Source organism: Nestor notabilis, unplaced genomic scaffold, assembly GCF_000696875.1.
Source record: "Nestor notabilis isolate BGI_N333 unplaced genomic scaffold, ASM69687v1 scaffold6670, whole genome shotgun sequence".
Taxonomy (NCBI): Eukaryota; Metazoa; Chordata; class Aves; order Psittaciformes; family Psittacidae; genus Nestor; species Nestor notabilis.
In genome coordinates this window covers 39,344-59,107 of record NW_009912362.1, presented here as the reverse complement: position 1 = coordinate 59,107, position 19,764 = coordinate 39,344, and the positions used below count along the sequence as shown (strand labels likewise).

Sequence of the window (19,764 nt, the reverse complement as noted above, 5' to 3'; positions counted from 1 at the left end):
AGTCGCTTGCTGTGACCAGTGAGACGGGTTGTGCCTTTGCACGGCACTCGGGACAAGGCGCTGATCAAAAGGGGATGAGCTTTGCTCGTGGTTAACCTCTTGACAATGAAGCCTATTCCATACCTGCGCGTGGTCCAGTTTTACAAGGCAGATTGCTGGGCTAATCTGGATGAAACTTTTTTGTTTAACGTTAGTTGACTTCTGTGGATGAAAAGGGCCTTCACTGACTTGTGTTGGAAATTCTCTCCTTTCCTCTCTCTTCTTTTCCTCCCTTCCTCCCACCTTCGCAGAGCCGCCAACCAAATACCAAATCTCTCAGCCAGATGTATACTCAGCACTTCCAGGAGAGCCACTTGAGTTGCGCTGTCAATTGAGAGACGCCGTCATGATCAGTTGGACTAAGGATGGGGTCCCTCTGGGGCCCGACAATAGGACAGTGATTATTGGGGAGTACTTACAAATTAAGGATGCTACACCCAGAGATTCGGGCCTCTATGCTTGCACTGCTGTTAGGACCCTAGACAGTGATACTCTGTACTTCATTGTAAATGTTACAGGTGAGTGAGTTAAACATAGGTTTTTGCATGTAGATGCTGTAAAATGTGATATGAAGACACATTATGCTATAATGTGAAGCAGTCCACTCGGGCACAGCGGGTTGAGCTGGGTTCTCTAGTTATTTAGGTGTTTTCCTCCTTGTCCTTACCCTGAGATGGACTCTGTTTGTATATACGCCTTTTATTTTACAGGATCTATAGTGGGGGGAGGTTTAAGGTCCCTTCCAAACCAAACCATTCTATGATTAACTGCTCCTGAATAGCTCTCTGTTTTATGACACTATGAGAGGATTTAATTATACAGAGTTGTGGTCACGATAAAGCCAGTAGAATGTATACGAAGGTATTCAGAAGAGGAAAGGGGGTGTCCTACATCCTTTAAGTTTAAGGATAAATCATTCTGGAGACGCTCAGTTCTATTGAAATGAATGTCTTCAAGAAAAACAAAAATTGTAAGTGGAAAGAAATTTTTGGGGTTAACAAGCTCCCTGTAGAAACTTTTCAGCATTTCAGGATTATTAGGTAGTTTTGTCAGAATTTGATAAGAATAACACACGTTTTGTGGTTGGATTTTCTTTTTCTGTAGCTTCTGCACAATGTAACATCTGTTCTCTTGATAGATAATCTTAAGATGTAGCATATAGTTTTATTTGTCTGTAAAAAAATAGGCTGGTTTAAAGACTTGATTATTTTTAATGTGCAGATGCTCTTTCCTCTGGGGATGATGAAGATGACAATGATGGGTCCGAGGACTTTGTGAATGACAGCAACCAGATGAGTAAGTAACAGCCAACTTCCAGAAGTCACTAGCAAGATCCACAAGGAAAACAATGTTCCGTCTTTCGCACTCCTGCCTCCAGAGCTTCTTGATTGTTGATTGCATGGGCTGTCAAGTAGCGGTTTCTGTGTCCTTCTCCATTTTCTGTTTCACATAGTTCATATCTTGGAAAAGAAAAATAAAAATAAACTAATATTCTTCTAAACATGCTTTACTGGTCTGTACTTTCTTCCTCCTTTCTTGCTAGCGTTTCTGCATTTTCCTTTCTTCCTGAACTGAAGTTCAGTCTTTGTCTGGTTTAGACTCTCACAGATGAACTAACTTTCCCTGAACCTAAGCTGAAATGTAACAGAAGAACCAAAGATCCGGCTCACTTTGTTAAAAGGTGGTATGGAAACTTTAAAAATTAAGTTGTAATGAGGTAAATCCTTCAATCCTTAATCTCGTCAGAAATCTCCCCGGGGAGAATGAGTTTGGAGACAATGAGATTCTTTTGTCTGCAAAGGACCTCAAGGTTTGTTGCATAGAAAGCAATCCAGCACTAAACCCACATTTTGTGTTACTTATGTGTGATGAAAATGGGCTAAAAGAGTCTTAAACCTATCTGAATGTTAAACTTCAGTCCCTTTAGAGAATTTGGAAAGCTATTAATAGGCTCTAAATAGAACAGTTGTTAAGGAGGAAAAAAAAAGGTAAAATTCATATTGGTTCCTTATGCCCTTACGTGCTGCTGCAAAATCCCCTCGGTGACTGGTAGTTCGCTATCGCTTGTGCTTTGTAAAGTCAATAACACACAGAACACAGAAATCCTTCATGGGAGATGTCAGCTAGTTACCAAACACAGTAGCCAGGTAGTATGTTTGCTCGTCAGCCTGATTAGCAACTGGCAGCTATACCGTATGCTTGAAGTACAATAAAGTACGAGCCTGATTTGAGCTCCCCTAGTTAGTTACTGTTGTATACGACTGCCCCTGGTCTGAAGCTGTGAAACATTAGATGCTATTTAAAATGATATAAGTTGTTAGCTGCCTTTTTGGCCCCTGCCATCTGTTAGTGTGATTAACCCGGTCTGATTCACAGGTGCAGCTTGAAGTGGCTGAGATTAGGCAGCTGGAGGCTGCTCTGACAAAGGAATGTGGTGGCAAAGATAATTGGCGAGTTTGGGAAAGGGACACTGCTTTTAAAAGGAGTTGTCTAAGCAAAACCCACCAGCCCAGGCAATGTTAGTGTTCCCCTGAAAAGGACTTGTGGGTAGAAATTCCTTTTAGGACACATCCCTGTGTCTGTTACCACTTTAGAGGCTTTTTGGTGTTGGTCAGGAAAGGGCTTGCAGTGTGTTTGGTGTGTTAGTGAAGACAATTGTGCTTCCAATCTGTGCTGATGGCATTAGTGATTCATTGTGAGCACAAATGGCTTTAGGAAGAGACAAAAAAGAAAAAGACCTGATCTCAAGGCAGCTATGCTCTATAACATGGTTGTGCATCAGGGAGAACTACCCAGTGGTCATAGAGGTATAAAGTGGCTTAATTTGGAAGGGACATTAAAGCTCATCCAGTTCCAACCCCCTGCCATGGGCAGGGTCACCTTCCACTAGACCAGGCTGCTTCAAGCAACCTTGAACACTGCCAGGGATGGGGCAGCCACAGCTTCTCTGGGTAGTTTGTCCTGTGTAACACTAGTGATGGCCTTGTATTACGAGCTGTCATTGTAAGCTACTGTTGATCAATCTTGGTTCAGGAGCTGATGAAAGGCCACTGACGATTTCCATCTGCCAGGGATGGAGTGTGTGCTTCTGCAGGGGTCAGTCACACTTTCCCTGCTCAAAATGAAAGATGCCTTTAGAGCGTGAGCACACAAACATCTCTGGTGGCAGCGAGAGTGCAAACTCTTGCAGTGCAGAAGGGAGGAAACAGCAAGAAGACAGATTGCTCCTGAGCAGAGCATTGCACAAACAAATCCTCATGAGATTGCTCTTTACAAGCTGCCCACAAACTTCTGGGGCTTCTTGCAAGCTTGCAGATGGGTGCAGGGAGCAACGCAGCCTTCATCCTGATGTCTGGGAGCTCGATGGGAAGAGCTGGAAGTAAAAGAATGAGCGTGGCACCACATCCCTGCAAGTAGTCTGCTTTCAATGAAAAGTTGCATCATAGTAACTCGGTTGGATTAAAGCAGCATTGCTGAAAGAGGGTTGTGATTTGGCAAGATTGAAGCTGTATGAAAGTTAAGGGTGGGACTTGGTGTGGTGCTTTTGCAAACCACTGAGGCTTGTGCATCTAGCATCTTCTAAGCCTTCCCATCAGTGCTCCTCTTCTAGGCTTTATATTGCATCCAGAAGGCCACATCTCATTTAAGACACTGCATTGCAAGACAGATTGAAAAGCAAATAAGGAGTTCAGGGATAGCCAAAGGTCCACCATGAGCATGCCATGGGACAGGCAGTGTAATGCTCAAATGCCCCTTACCATCTTCTCCTGCCTACGTGAGGCAGAGCCCGCGGAAGTCCAGGACTTCATGAGAGCCCCTGGTTGCTGCTTCTTAAGAAAAGAAGACTTTGTTTCCTGAATCGTGGCTTGAGCTTTGCAGATCTAAACCGATTTCACTGATAATTTACATACAAATTACAGCTGCGATCATTACGGATAAGCAATGGAAATTGGCCTGGTTATGCCTTTACTGATGGAAACAAAAGGCCATAGTCTTCAAAGGTTGTTGCTTTTTGATGAAACAATTCTGATAAAGTCCAGCTGTCCTGGCATGTTAATTATGATGTGATGAGGCAGGAAATGGCTGTAGTGCCTTCCACAGGAAACTGAACCTTGGCATTCTCATTCCCGCATATTTAAAGCAAATCTTTTTAGAGCTGTTTCATTTATGATGGTAAGTATTCTTTTAGCCTTTTTTTCTTTGCCTTGATTACAGATATTTTTTTTCAGAGGCCAAGGTTTCCAGATCCAAGCAGAGAGGCTACTGAGGAAACCTAGTGTCATTTTCAAGGCTGCCCAGAAAATACAACTGCCCTTGAAGTCAGTGGCGGCTGTAAGTGGCTTGGTAGCTGTGAGGAGCAATTCGTCCGCGGGAGAGGAGGGCACTTGTGTGTACACATGTTCATTTGACCATTTGCCCTGTGTGTATTTATAAGCAAAAGGCATGCACAGCAGATTTCACTCTGCCTTTGGTGTCCTTTTAGCTTGACAGATATTTTAACTGTCTGAAAAAAGCACTGTGGTAGATTTGTTCCAGACTGCATCCTGAATAGCTTTTTATTACTTCCAGCTTTTGTTGAAGGGATTAGTGCTTGTGGGGAAGGTGCAGGATTGGCTCCACTGCAAAATACTCCTCTCTTTCCACAAAAAGAGGTTTGTTGGCAAGTCGGTTTTCCCCAATGTTGCCCTAAAGAGGTGCCTTAGCTTGATTTTGGAGAGCCACCTCCAAGGACCTTGATCTGGGACTTCTTTTTGCAAAGCTAAGGGCTGCTCATCGTCAGTTCCTACTGACAGCAGTGGAGGATAATATATTGTTGGTACTTGTTGCCTCATCCTCACCGTGATGTTAAAAGATAGCCCTAATTTAAGGGATTTCTATAATCTTGACTTGGTGCCGGCAAGGCAACAACTCATGATGTGGTCCACTGAGGTCCACCAACAGTAATTTATTGTGGAGACCCCTGGGTAGCCCTGGGGATGCTGTTATTCTGCCTTGAATTCTAGTCAGGCGACTGGAAGCTTTAGGACTTTTTTCCTTATCGCCCTTTAAACAGTTTCTTCTGGGCCAAGCAATGGTAAATTGGCACCAAGAACAAAAAGCATCTAAATGCAATCCACATGCTGTTCTTTTCATGCCTTGAAGACTTTCAGAAAGGATGAAACAAGGTTCAAATTCATCAAATCCTGTAGAGTGGAAACCCACTCAAGGGAGCAGCAAAAATAGGATGTTGCCTGGAAGTGTGTTTTAATTAAAGGTCAAATACAATTGGACTAAAAACCTTTAGTGGGGGTTAGTATGGTCATTTCAGGTGTGCTACTGCCTGGTTGAGGAGCTCATTGGGCAGGCTTGGAGCTTACTGCTTCAGTATTTCTTTGTATCAGATAAGTCCAAGTAAAAATTAAAGAGTCCTGAAGTGAAGCCGTCCCCTGGGCAGCCTAATTTCAATTTCACATGCAGGAGATTTGCCTGATTAGATATAATGTATTTGCAGTGAAGTGCAGTGTGGGTCAGCAGGATATTTTCTTCACTAATGAGAGCTCCAAAAGCAATCAGGAATTCCCACCCGTTCCCCTGCTGCTTGTTACTGCTACGGGCTGGATTCTGCCCTGTTGTAACCGTGAACTTTTAGCAGTGGTGCTACCTACTTCTACCTGTCCTGTTAGTAAAGCTGGGATGTGATGGGCATCGTCTGTGAGAGGAGCTGGTGCTATTATCTAATAGATCTATTAGTGATCTATTATCATTAACTATGTTCATTATTGATTTTAGTGATTCTGGATGCTTTTCCTCTCGGGACAAATAAAAGCAGTAAAAGGTGCCTTTAGGTTTTAATCTAGAAAGAGAAATGCTGTGTGTTAATCACTGTCTGAAAGCACAAAATGAGGGTGAGCATTATGGTTTGTGGATGTTGCTGCCTTCTCTTTTTCCTTAAAACATACTGAGGAGCTGCCAATATACGTCACTACAACCTAGTGAAAAATGGTAGGATGTCTTGAAGCATTTTCAACATGTGATGTCCGCATGTTTTTCTCCAAGCTCCCCTGTAATTCGGGAGCATTGTAGATTATGCTGAGGGTTGTGTGAGGGGAAGCTTTCCAAGCAGAGTCGTTTCAGCCCGGGGAGTTTCCTTTCCCCCTCTCTCCCTGGCACAGAACTGAGCTGTTTCTCTTTGTTCCTGACTGCATTCTCCTGGCCTCTTCCCTGCTCCCACCTCTTCCACAGAGCAAAGTTTTTTCTCCCTGTACATTTGTCATATACGAATCTTACCGGAGCACTTCTCTTCCAGGAGCAGGGTTTTTTAGAGCATGAGAGTTGATTGAAAAGGGGGTCGTATGCAAGGAAACCTGAGGATGAGTTGCACTATAATGCAGTAGAAACCTGGCTGCATGGAGCAGCCTGGTCTGGGGAGCTACTGATGGCTGGATCCTGACCAGCTCCAGTGCTGTGGTGGGAGCTTCTTCAGAGCTTGGTCCATCCAGCCTGTGCTCTGCAGGGCAGCATCGCTACGGGTGAGCTGTGGAGCTTGTGCTTTGGAGGTTATGCTTGACACTGACTGCACCCAGGCTTTTCATGCTCTATACATGTTAAAGGGTGTGTGTGAGGGACGTGATGAGAAGTGACCATGCTGGCTGAGACACTGCTGGGTCAGCATTATCTGTTTGGGGTGAAATCTGGGCACTCTGCTCTGCCTGACATACCAATACAACTGGTTTGGGTGGTTGATTAGCTTTGACCTGGCACAGTTTACTTTGGCTTTGTGGGAGCTGTGGGTAGGGCACTGTAGTGGTCACCTTGCATTGCGTTGTGCAAGAGTTTTAGCAGTCCAGAGAAAATAATCCTTTTAATATATCAGTACCAACATGTAATTCTGCCTTTTCCTGGTATACTTGTAATGTGATTTCGTCTTCGCGTGTGGTAGTTAATTCCTTTGGTTGGCTTTGTTTAAAGTCTTCTGTTGTTTTAATGTGATCCTGGTTTTAGCAAATAATATTAACAGTGATTTTCCTTGCATCCCTAATTCACTTCAGTCTGTGTAACAACTTCTTAGTGTTGCAGCTAAGTTTTCAATAGTTACGTGATTTTCTACTTTGATTACATGCACAAATTTGCTTTGCTTTTCTACTTCATTAATTTTAACACTAATTGCCACTTCAGGGGGGAAAAAAGCCCAACCCACTTATCGTTCTTAGCATCATTATAAGACTTACTTTTAGAATGTTTTCTTTATCCTCAGAGAGACGTTGTTAAAGGATTTATTCCTGTATTTTCTATCCAGCTGTATTTTTATTTAGAGAGGGGGGTAGGAGGATTTCTGAGTTTGCACTGATTGTAAGTACTGCTATAAATATTTGAGGAACGGAAGAGTTTATTTATAGTGGAGTGTTAGGCTGCTAATGAAGGAAATGAAACGGGGCTGAGAGAAATAGAGTTATTTTTCTGGACCCCTCTAGTTCTAAAAATTCTGCACTAATCTGATTTGCTTCAGGAAAACTCCATTGTAAAAGAAGTTAATGTTTCCTACTATTAAATAGATCCTGAATCTTTAACTTTAAAAAAAAAAACCTTTTATGGTAAGACAACTGTAGTGATGCAATGAAGACTCTGTGCAATGTAGCCAAAGTGGTGCATGGATCTAGAGCATGGGGTAACCTTGCATAGGGATGTATCTATCCAAATTTACTTCTCAGGGGGTTAAACCAGATGGGTAGTTGTATGGTTTGTTCTTCTGTGTTTCCTGTGCTGGTGTGGGGCAAATGATTGAGAACTTGGTTGAGAGGGGGTGTTCCATGTGCTCCTTATGCTCCTCATGTGGGCACAGGCAGGGCCAGGGCACGGAAAGGAGGGAGCGAGTGAGCCAGGAGAGCCTTGACTGGAGTTGGTAAAAGAGATCACTTCAGTAAATATGGGCTGAGGGAGGTACTCATTTTATGCCATGGTGTTGGTCATGTTCAATCCAGGCTTCGACAGGTTTGTGAGAGCGGGAAATCCCAGCAAAATGATAAGTGCTATTACTGAGTTCTTCCTCCTTGGTTAAGATTTCAGAAATATATTAAATTTGTAAGTATATTTTAGTGCTTTCTGTGACAGTAACAACACAGTTCACCTTCCCCTTGTACAATGTAAGTTTTTGCATGCTGCCAGGCAGGTAGCTATGTTTATTCTCCTTCTAACACATGGAGAGAGGCTAAGGCTGATGCTTCCAACAGGTCTTCTGACTTGGTCTGTCTGGCTTCACAGCAGAGGTCAAAGAATTCAGAGTTTGCTGGGCACTCACAGTACCTCAACTTGGGGTCAAAAGTGTCTCATCATTTGAGTCTGCTGAAAACTGGGTCCCTCTGTCTCACTTGACACACACAAACCAAAAGATATCTGTGGTTAATTATCGGAATATTGTCATAAATGGTATACTCAAAGCTGCAAACTGAGCCATTTGCAAGACTCTGGTCAACACTTGCTGCATACGATTTCCAGTCGTGTACTCAAACCACACTCAAAATGAATATGTGCAGTGCTTTATGTCTATGGAAGGGGCTGGAAAGGGAGCTCAGTTTCCGAGTACTGATGTTTCTGGGTGTATTTCCTTGTAACAGGGGCACCCTATTGGACACATACGGACAAAATGGAGAAAAGGCTTCACGCGGTGCCAGCGGCCAACACCGTCAAGTTTCGCTGCCCGGCGATGGGAAACCCAACACCGACCATGCGATGGCTGAAAAATGGTAAAGAGTTTAAACAAGAGCATCGTATTGGTGGATATAAGGTAAGAACTCACAATGTGACTTTTGCAGTTTCTCTTCTTGACCAAGGTTGTGGAAAAAAAAACCCCAAAACAAAAACCCAACTTCAAGTCAACAGAAAACTTGGATCGAATGTAGAAGGAAAAAAAAAGAGTAATTGTTTTCTTCTGGGGATGGGTGGGTGGTTTCTTTGGCAGTTACTGAGCATTAATTCTCTCTCTATATATAACTTTTTGTTAAATTCAGGCTTCTGGCATAGCAGTGCAGCTAAGAATTATATAGAGAGACTTACTTGGAAAGCGAAAGACTGACTTTGCAAAGTGGAGTAAGACTATTTTGCTCTATTCATTTTTGACTGCATTGTTAAAAATGTGACTGTCCACACTGGTGATTAAAGGCAGTTTAATAAAGGAAGGGTTATAAGTCAAAAGTTATTATTTTCTATAGAGTTTATGGTCTGTGAAACTGAAATGGGAAGCAGAATTTGAGGGGAAAGTAACAGCAATTACTTACAAGGGTTTGTTTGAATGTTAAGCAGCTTAGATTAGATGTTGCATTCTCAATTGGTAGTTACTGATTAAGAGAGAGGTTTAGGGAGGCCATCTAGCTCTGTGGGTTAGTGCATGGACCTTTAACCTCCCCGTATCTGCCTAGGTCAGGTCAGAAGTCAGGCTTCGGTCATCTTATCCCACTCCTCACAGGGAATGGGAGTGTGTGACTTTGATGGCAAATTGCTGTTCAAGCAGTACCCTTGCCATCCTGCCCCACATTTCTGGGGTACCTTACCCTCTTCTGTAGACCTTCTGCCAGTGGCTTCTTCACAAACCCAACACCTCAGCAAGTGCTCTCCCACGATGAGAAGTTCTGAGTGAGTCGCTTTGTGTCGTGCTGCAAGCCCCAGCCTGGAACTTGCTCAGAGCAATTTCTAATGCTAATTAAGACAGAAGTTAACTGACATTTCCAGACAACACAGTAAGCTTAAGACCAAGTCGTGGGGTACCTCACTGCTGCCTTACCCCAGTAACTGCGGTATTTTTGGGGTGCCACGTTTTGCAATGCCCTGAAGGAGCCAGGGTGTATATTTCTTTGCGTGCTGCTGACGCGGATCCTGCCCGGTACAAAACCCCCTAAGTTTTCCAGTGCAGAGGAGGACAAGCCGTAGTCTCCTTTCCTCTCTAGCTGGATTTACTGTAGAAAGTGTCAATTTTTCCAACGTTTGTGTTAGCACAGAGCGAAGCCCAGAAAATCTCCCTGCATGAACGCTAATTATCTAAGTAGACTTTTCCATCTCTGTTTGCTTACACCATAAATTACTGTTGCTTCTGAGCGTACACCTGGCAACACCTTCTGCCTTTCATAATGCTGCGGAGTGTTAACGAATTGGCCACAATTCAGTGATTTTCACCTTTCTCAGTGCTTTTTTAAAACCAAAAAGAAAGCAATTAAAAAACAACCCAAACACCAAACCCAAACTAATCCTGTCTTGGAAAATAACAGTGACTGGTTTGGTACTAACTGGGACATTATTTAAACACTTTACATCTCATGAAGGGGAAACAGAGATATCACTCTTGAAAACCGTGCAGAAAATGTGTGTCTTGCAAGGCAAGGATGGAGATACCTGATCTCTGGTCTGGGAGGGTGATCTTTCATGGGGTAAATCAGCCCGTGTGGGGCTCTGTGCTGCCACTGCTAGCTCGTGTTAGGATTCTGTGTGAGCTCATTTAGACCTGTGCCCATTAAGTGCCACAAGTTAAATTTTTGCTCATGTGTGTTAAATATATACAATTTCCTAGGTATGTCTGTACCCTGGGAAGAAACCACAGATGCCTATTTCTAAAGCCAGCTGGATCAGTGAAGTATATACCTATAATTTTCAATCATAACTTCTTACCTCTCTTTAGTCTGAAGGAAATAAAGTGGGGACACAGCTGTGGATTTTAGACTTTCTTGATGCTCAGAAATACATCAAATGTTAAATGATCTGGTAGCATTTACTTAGAGAATCATAGAATCAAGTAGGAGCCTGTGTCCGCTTCTTGTAGAAGGGCAGGTTGAGGTCACTGAGCTTATTCAAAATTATTATGGAATAAAGAGAGAATTGTATTTTCTTGACGTGTCTTTACTGACAAACTTGTAATGAAGGAATCCTCAGAAAGGACTGGTCTGTGTTCAGCCAGATATCACAGCAACTCAAGATAATTCTGGTATGATAGCTTGTCTTGAATCTGGGCATTGCTGTACATAAAGCGTTTCTTCTGGAAATCTCCATAGCACTTTGAGCTACGGACGTAACACCACCTGTCCTTTTCGGAAGAGGCAATCGCCCCTTGAAGACTTTAAGAACAAACTTAAAGGAAGGAAAACATAAAGATTTCCAGTAATCCTGCAGCCACCTCTCTCCTTCTGCCTTGAGCTAAGAAATCTCTTCTTTGTATGCACTTTATCGCAATCAGATAGTGGCCTGTAACACTTTGTCCTTCTGACTGGGGAATGTCTTGAGTCAATTTGCACTCAGTCAGGCTAGGAAGAGGGTGTATGTGTTAGCCAAGATAGCGTCCAGAGTGAAATTCCTCCACCGTGACTAATTCTGGGTGGTGAATTTCAAATTTGAACCTTCTATAATTTTTCAAGGTATACACAAAATTCTGATAGCAAAGGGAAAAGTAACATTTATTGACTGTCTAAATCCGTTATAGTCTGGTTTTTTGTCTGTTTCTAAAGTGATGATAGCTCTTGCTTGTGCAGTTAGAGGCATAATTTCTTTGAATGAATAATCTACATCCTCTGTGAGAGACCACAGGAGCCTCTACTTTTGTGTACACCACCCGGAAAGCAAATGTACTTCTATCAGTTGATACTGGTTAAGCATTAAGAGGTGTGTGTTTTCACGTATGCATTTTGATAAGCTTCATCACTACAGTTGTCTTAAACACATTTAGATTCAGACAGGTAAACACGGAGTAAAGAAAGAGTTCTGACTCTAGAGGAACTGAAGAAGCCTATGGCTTTTGCATGGGTGTTCTGCATGTGTTCTCTCTACCTGAGCTGATTTTGGGGGGAATCATATTTTTATAGAATCCCAGAATGTTTTGGATTGGAAGGGACCTTAAAGCTCATCCAGCTCCAACCCCTGCCACAGGCAGTGACACCTTCCACTAGAGCAGGTTGCTCCAAGCCCCTGTGTCCAACCTGGCCTTGAACACTGCCAGGGATGGGGCAGCCACAGCTTCTCTGGGCACCCTGTGCCAGCGCCTCAGCACCCTCACAGGTAATAATTCCCCTAAGTCAAGAAAAAGCAAAGGCAAATAGAAAGGGATACCCTAAAGACCAGGTAACGGAGTGGATTCTTCAGGATTTTGAAAAGAACTCAATATAAGTTAAGGTTTCTGGGAATAGCATAGTAGAAATATAGCTGGCAGCAAGGAGGTAGTCAGGTTGGAGAACTGGAAAGGTTTCCTACAACTGATAAATGTGTCTATGGACACATCCTTTTCTGGACCTTGTAGGCCTGGTGAGGATGCTCCCACTTTCAGCAGCTTGTTGCTGCCCTTGTGTTTTTTTCAGTAATGGATTAGCACATACAAGCTCCCTTACATATTCTGTCTGCCAGATGAGCTCAAGTCATACATTTTAACAGCTTAAATGGACCTAGTTGGTATTATCCATGGAAACTTATTAAGGAATATTTGGAGAGCTGTAACACTGGTGTCTTCAGTTAGAAGGGCCCTAGTGTGCAACCAGGAGGGAGCTAATGGCTTTAACCTACATTACCAAAGAGACCATCTATTTGCAGCTTCAGTCATAAGAGTGAGGTTGGTTTTGTTTGGTTTGTTGGTTCTTTTTCCCCAAAAAATGAATATCAGTGGTGTAGTTCATCCATAGACAAAAGGCTGCTGTAGGACCTGTGTACTGTGGAAGCAGTGTTTTGAACCTCTTTTGAAACTAACTTTTACATATACTGCTGTGTCATTGTTCAGTCTTGGACTTGGTGGTCTTAAAGGTCTTTTCCAGCCTAATTGATTCTATGAGTCCATGATTTTGGTGCTGGTTGTCTGTAATGGCTCTAGTTTTGCTCCCCAAAGACATGCTTTGTTGGGACCAGGGAGTGACAGAATGTTACATTAAAAAAACATGTTAATAAAGGTTGTATGATCAAGGTGCTGGTTGGAATGTGGCAGGACCGTTGCGTATCTGAGAATGAAAGGTTGATTTTGGAGTCTCAGTGGGAGGAGATGCCGTCATTCCCATCAAAGGGGAGTTTTTCTGAGCGTTGCAATGCTGCACTTGCAACCAGAAAGCACTAAGCCAACAAGCTGGATCTAGTTGAATCCAGATCCATGTCATAAATCCAGTTGTGTGACAATGTGTCTTATATGCTTTGGGCCTCTACAGCAGTTGTTTAGCTTAAACTGAAGAGTCTCAAGCTGTTGTTTTACGATAAAGATACTATCTCCTCTTATTGGAGTTACAAGAAGGGAAATTGCACAAATACTTTTTAATATTGCCATCCAGTGTATCCATTTGTGGGTGTAAGTTAGTTATGTTTTCTTATTGGATGCTAAACAATTTCTTGTGTTTTCCTATCAAATTAATTACTTACAGCCTGTTAGGAATTTTTATGTTGTTTTAACTTTCATGCAGCCGTGGTCTGTTCTTCCTGTTTTGCGGTCAGATTGGTTAAAAACCCTTGCTCTGATTCCGGGAAGCGTGATGTAACTTGTAGTGCAAAAAGTTCAGGTCACTTTGACCAAATCTCCATCAAAATAGCTTGCAAGGAAGTAAAATATTCAAAATATGTAGCTGTTGTGTTTGTTATTTACCAGCGGTTTATGACAGTAATTCTTCCTGACAGAGACTTTGATTTTCAAGGTTTCATAACAGAATAACAACACAGTAACACTGAAACTCTTTCTAGCTTTATCAAATCACTTTGTAGCTCTTGATAGTGTGGAAAAAAAATATCAATATGCCATAACTGGACAATAATAATATCATCTACCTGATCAGCTAATTACTACCTGGGGGCACTAGGAAATCCCGGAGCCCCTTACAGAGAGGACTCTTCCAAGCTTTGAACTGAAGGCATTCTTACCTCCAGCAAGTGTGAGGGCTAAGCTCTTGGCAGTGGGGATAGGGCCCTGTGCAGCCATTTCCTGCTGGCTAAAGGACCTTCACAATAGTCAGGCATGAAGCAGGATTTCAGACCTATGGTTGTAATGATGTTTTAAGAACATATAGTTACTGGAAGTGCTGCTGGTCCATAAATTTTTTTGGTGTACTGTGCTGAATTGCATTGCTACTTTCCATTTGGCTGATTAAAATGACTGTACCAGATTGGATTTTATTCCATTTGCTAAACTAAAGTACTTTGCAATTTCAAAGTTGTGTGTTACAGCTACATGATGTTAGGATTTTTGAGTGTTTTGTCAAAAATGTAATGCTAAAAAAGGGATTAGTGGATAGCCAGCAAAAGGTCATTTTGGGAGCCAACTTATGATGCAGGAAATATATGTGTACCGGATGACTCTATATCCTTCCAGTATTGGGCTGGATCCTATTTTCTGCAAGACCAATGCCAATGCTCCTGTTGAGTTCAAATGGGAACAGAATCAGCATCTTTCATACATGCTGTCCGAAAGAATTGTATGCAATAAATGTATATCCTTATGCTCTGTTTCCATGAGGATTTTCTTCAGGCATTTTTCAGAAGGCAGCATCTTAATTTCTTTTGCTGCCCTGGGGTACCACAAGAGAGCTGTTGCCACTTCCGTGTCTGTGGGAGGGATCCCAAACATTGTCTTTCTGGTACTTTGTTTCTCCAAAACCCAGGCTGTGTAATTGAGCTACTAGAAAGACAGAGATTTGATGTTAGGGGATAATATCCATCCTGTATTGCTGGTGGGTAGTTAATATTATCAGATGATTGTTTGGAGACAGATGGGAAATGTCCTGAGGGTATGAATTCGCTTTAGAGTGGATTGAGAGGTAAAGCCTGGTAAGATGACTGCTGCTAATTGGTGCCATCCTCATAAGCCTGTTAGGACTGAATGTGCACTGAGGTCTGCAGTGCTCAGATCAGGGACAAGGTAAATTTATAGCAGAATGTGTGAAAGCTTTCACAGCTGCAGCTGTGCTGTACCAGATCAGGCATAGCTAAAGTATTTCAGTGTCCAGAACAGTCAAACGAGCACAGAATAGCTTCTTAACCGTGGATTACAAAAGCTAAATTATTCAGGAAGCAGTTCTTTTGGAGGAGGAGAGGGTGAAACTATACTAGTGAAGTTCTCAGCCTCTCTGGTTACAACCCACCAGGTCCGCAACCAGCACTGGAGCCTCATCATGGAAAGCGTGGTCCCATCTGACAAGGGAAATTATACGTGCATAGTGGAAAACCAGTACGGATCCATCAACCACACGTACCATCTCGACGTTGTTGGTAAGTAAAGCTCTGTGGCGTGTAAGACAATGTTTTTAGTTAATGAGTTTCTCTGCTAAAACATTTAGAACTAAGCTGATGTGTTTTGAATTAATTTTGAAGATGATTTCAGAGCAGTCTGAAGATAAGATTTCACTGCATAACCAATTGCTACCTAACTATATGTTCATCTGTCTCACTCATGTCTGTAGGACTAATCTACTTGTACGTTGCAAAAGTGTAACATCCATGTGTACAAGTGAATCCTTGTTGCTGTGATCCATCTACAAGCTTACCATGATGGCCAAATAATAAATACTGATGCAATTTTAATCATTAGTATTACAATTTAATTATTACTTGTACAATGGTCCTAACACAGATTTTAATAACTGCAGTTCAGAAAACTGTGGAGGGATCCTTTAGATTGGTGCTGTTAGAGCTGAAATGAGCACTTTTTTACAATGAGAAGCTAGATACTGACTTTGGTGAAGCTAGTGCTGATCTGGAGCTTTAGGAAAGGTGCTTTGCACTCACAGCAGTATAACAGAGATCTGACCATAGCCTGTTGTGTCTGGGCTCTGAGCAGTTCCTGAAACACGGATGACAAAAGTAGTGAAGAAGTGTTTTACCTGAGGACAAATCGTAAACAAGTGTATGAATTCTTAGTAGTAACAAAGCTGTGATTCAGCAGGAGTATTAAGCACATGCTTAATAATGTTAACTTACTAATACCAAAATCCCGTTGCACTTTAATAAGGCTTATGCATATTTATTTAAGCGCTCAGTTAAATTAGGGCTTGAAATCTCAGGATCCAGTTCTATTCTATTTACCCCTACTCCTGCTGATTAGCCTGGATGGGTGTGAGCAGTTTTATTGACTCTGAAGGCATCTCTGTCCAAAAGTAATCAGTTTGTGTGTTACAGTAGGACCTCCTGGTAGTACTTTTGGGGATCTGAGCTGCCATTTCTGATGTCTCAAAAAGGCTATGCTCTTTCCAGGCTTGTTCAGATGATCTGAGCATCACAAGCTCTGCGAATACTAATTTTGATCAATCAGTATTGAAAGCGAAATGAATTTGATTATTGTAAGCCCTTTTTAGCTGGTGACTGACAGCCCAACTTATCTTTTATGGAGAATCTTACTGTGAATTCAGGTTTATATGACCAAAACAGTGACAACACTTTCACTTCCCTATTTCTTGATCGTTTTGTACACGAATTAATATGCAGTCCCCACATTGTTTTGGATAGTCTTTAAAAGCAGAGTCTTATTTTGTCTGAGACCACTCAAATCTGCAGAAACCCCCAAATCCAAAGTAAAGCAGATGCCAGCTTCTCAGGCAGCAAGAAATGAAAAAATTCCTCGTGGAAATATCAGTGAGAGCTCATCATCGTGGAGCAGAGGAGGAAAAAGATAACTTTGTGGTGCTGTCAGACTGAAGCCCTATCACCAGCCCACAAACATTTAAGTCTTCAAAGCCAGTCTGTGAACCTCCCACTTGGTTTTAGGTAGTCAACACTGACAGCAGTGAGGATTTGGAAACATTTTGGTCATCAGTAGTGAGCTATGGGTATTGTTGAGGTGAACCAAGCAAAGCCATTTTTGTTTGAACACTTGTTCAAACAAAGTTTATGGAGGGTGCAGCAGCAACGGCTGTCGGAGATGGTAGTAAATTGTGTTCTGCTGCCTCAGTCCTCTGCTGACCACTTTGCTGGAGGAAATGGGCTGCTCACATGAGCTTGTCAGGGATGAATCTTGAGTTAAAGGCTGGCCCAGAAAATACATGAGAGGATGATAAGTCATGGCATTTTTTGAGTTGTTTTGGGTTTGATTTTTCTTAATCCTTTAGGAAATGTAGATCGACTAAAGTTGCTCAAAACTCTTTTTTTAATAGAGTTTTAATACATAGAAGGTAAACAGCACTTTTGGATTATTGGGAGTTTTCCTTGCTGAAATGGAACTGGTTAAAAATTCCCCTTCCCTCCTCTGTCCCCTGCTCCTTTTCCTTATTACTGCCGCAGCCCCAAACTGGCATGTTTCACATTGACCATAAATCTCTTCACCCTTTTTTTTCTAGCAAATGTGTTCCTGGATGATGTGGTCACTTGAGCAAATATTTGTCAGAAGCCCTCTCACCTCCTCTCCCCCTTTGAGCCTTTTGAATGTCTTACATTGAGGAATATTATGCAGAAGTTTATTTTTCCTGGCAGTAAATTATAGGGACCTGCATGAATGAATGGAATGGTAATAAGGATTATGTCATTTATTTAAATGTCTATTCCTTTCCTATAGAGAGGCAGAAAAGTAAATAATGAGGTTTTTCAAAACTGACTAGTGATTTGGGGTGCTGGTACCAGGCTGATGGCACCCAAAGGAGCCTTGATTTTTCCTGGGGGAATAATCAGCATTTTGTGATGCTGAGGCCCTGTGAGATATGAAACCAGAAGTCCAAAAGTGATTTTTGCAAGTCATGACCTGCATTTTGGAGTTCTGTGTAATCATTTTACTTGCTTTTTGCATTTAATTTCATGAGTTCAAGAGTGTAAACTGAAATATCTGTGCTCAATTTACTGTGAGTCTCTTGAGCCATACTGCGCTGGGACTTTAAGCTGAAAGGGGAATTGATGCTAGAGAGCTCAGCCATTGCTGTGTGGCTGAAAGCTTGTAATAATCATGGAGGTTGGGCATAAAACTGCTGAAGCAGTAAATTAAGGCTGGCCAGAAGGGGAAACTCTGACAGTCTTTCTAGTTAAGACAGTCCTACAGAAATTTATTTTGTCTTTTTTTCTGTTTTCATATATATTTTCAGTTCCCACAGGGTTGAGGAGAGTTATGGATGTTTGTTTAGAGGCAATTGCGTATGTAGACTGCATCTTACAAGCTTCAGGTCGTAATTTTAGGGCCAGTTCTGTGTGGAAAACTGTCAGTTGAAAACCTCTGAAATTGCTTTTCCTATATGGTTTAACTGGTTCCAGAGCTGATTAAGTGTAAGTAATAGCAAATGGTATTAAATATGGCAACGTATTACACTAACATGAGCATCTGAATATATGCTGTAATGTAAAGAACCCTCTGATTATGTCACAGATTTGGGAGGTATCCCAGCAAAAAGCGTGCCAAATAATGACACAATGCTGGTTAGGAATATGCCAATAACTTTCCAAACCTTGAACTCTTCTGACAATTAAAAACCTGGAGCCAGCAGGGCTGAGTAGTTTTCAGTCAGAACGTAGGTGTGAAGTATTCTCGTTTTTACCTTGTAATTACTTGCAAGAACCCTCTTAAAATAGTCAACTCAGCTCAAATGGTCTCACTCAAATTTACAAACCTGGCAACACCATTGAGCTGAGATTTTTACAATGGGAGTAGAAAATACTGAAGAAAAAGCAGCAAGTTGTTGGCAACCTCTCTACTGCACAGGATGCTCGTGCACATTGACAGTGTTAGCGGGGAATTGTCCATTCGAGTTGGCCAGGATATTCTGTGTTGGACAAAGTTATTCTTTACATGTTTGGGATACCCCAGTCCCCTGCCTTTTCCTCTCTCCTCCTCCATTTCAAAACAGGGACTTCAGCAGGCTATGACTGCAGGACTTTGCCCAGGGATACAAATAGGTTGGATTGCAGTAGTGGCAAATGGCGGCAATACAGAGCTTTGTTAGGATGCTGTGTAAGGGAGATGAGTTGATTTTAGCTTTTTACTGGAGTACTACCCAAAGGCTTCAATTAATATCAAATGCTTATTGTCCAAGGCAATGTGCCAATGCACAGTAATTGCTTAAAACTGAAATGTGGAGAGGCTGGGAGAAGGAAATGTCACTGTCCATTTTATAGATGAAAAACTGAGCCGTGGAGTGATAAAAGTTCTTGCCCTGGGTCACACAGGAAGCTGGTGGCAGAGCCAAAAAGTAAAGCTGGTACTTGAATCCTAATCCAGGACCTTAATTAAAAGAATGTTCTTTCCCTTGTACAGTTTAGCCCATCAGCTGAAGTGCCTTTCTTTTCTTTTGTGTTTAACAGTAGGTAGAAACTCGCATTTTTATAGTAAGCTTACTAATCAACTAACTCCTTTCTCATTAAACATATATAAAGTCATGCAGTCTTAAGGGAGAATGAATGAAAACGATGTGGTTTTCACTTACCAGTTGTATTGTAGTGAATCCAGGTTGTAGGAAGCAACGTGGGAATGCAGCCACTGAGACTTGTATATAATTAGATCACTCTTGGATTGCAATTATCGCTGGAGTACAATTTCAGCAGCGGCAGTTCTGTTTAAGCATGGAAGTAACTAATTGAATTTATATTTTAACAGAATAAAAAGAAAAGGTTAGCCTTTGAAAAGCCCTAGTGCACGTAGCCATTTCTGTCCTATTTAACATCATCATCCAGGGAAACAAGAGATGGTTTGGTTTTAGATGAAGTTTGGCACTACCCCGTTTACTGGGTTTTCTAAGCAGCTGCTATAGCACAACACCTCTTCCAAGAATGTATAAGAAGGGCCTGCTGTTTACTATAAAAATGAACAAAACTTATCACAACTATATTTGTTATTAAAAAGGTCCTTTT

At 41.9% G+C, this 19,764-nt stretch overlaps 1 protein-coding gene across 1 annotated transcript in view; it reads left to right on the top strand.

The window, feature by feature from the left end:
- Positions 1–290: 290 nt before the first annotated feature.
- The window catches only part of FGFR2 (fibroblast growth factor receptor 2), a gene marked incomplete at its 5' end in the record, with an annotated part of 57,433 nt that continues 37,959 nt past the window's right edge, over positions 291–19,764 (top strand). Inside the window, 4 exons of the mRNA XM_010019135.1 lie at positions 291–557; positions 1,261–1,335; positions 8,631–8,800; positions 15,093–15,216. Of these exons, the coding sequence (XP_010017437.1) occupies positions 291–557; positions 1,261–1,335; positions 8,631–8,800; positions 15,093–15,216 (636 nt within the window). The remainder of the gene's footprint in view (positions 558–1,260; positions 1,336–8,630; positions 8,801–15,092; positions 15,217–19,764) is intronic.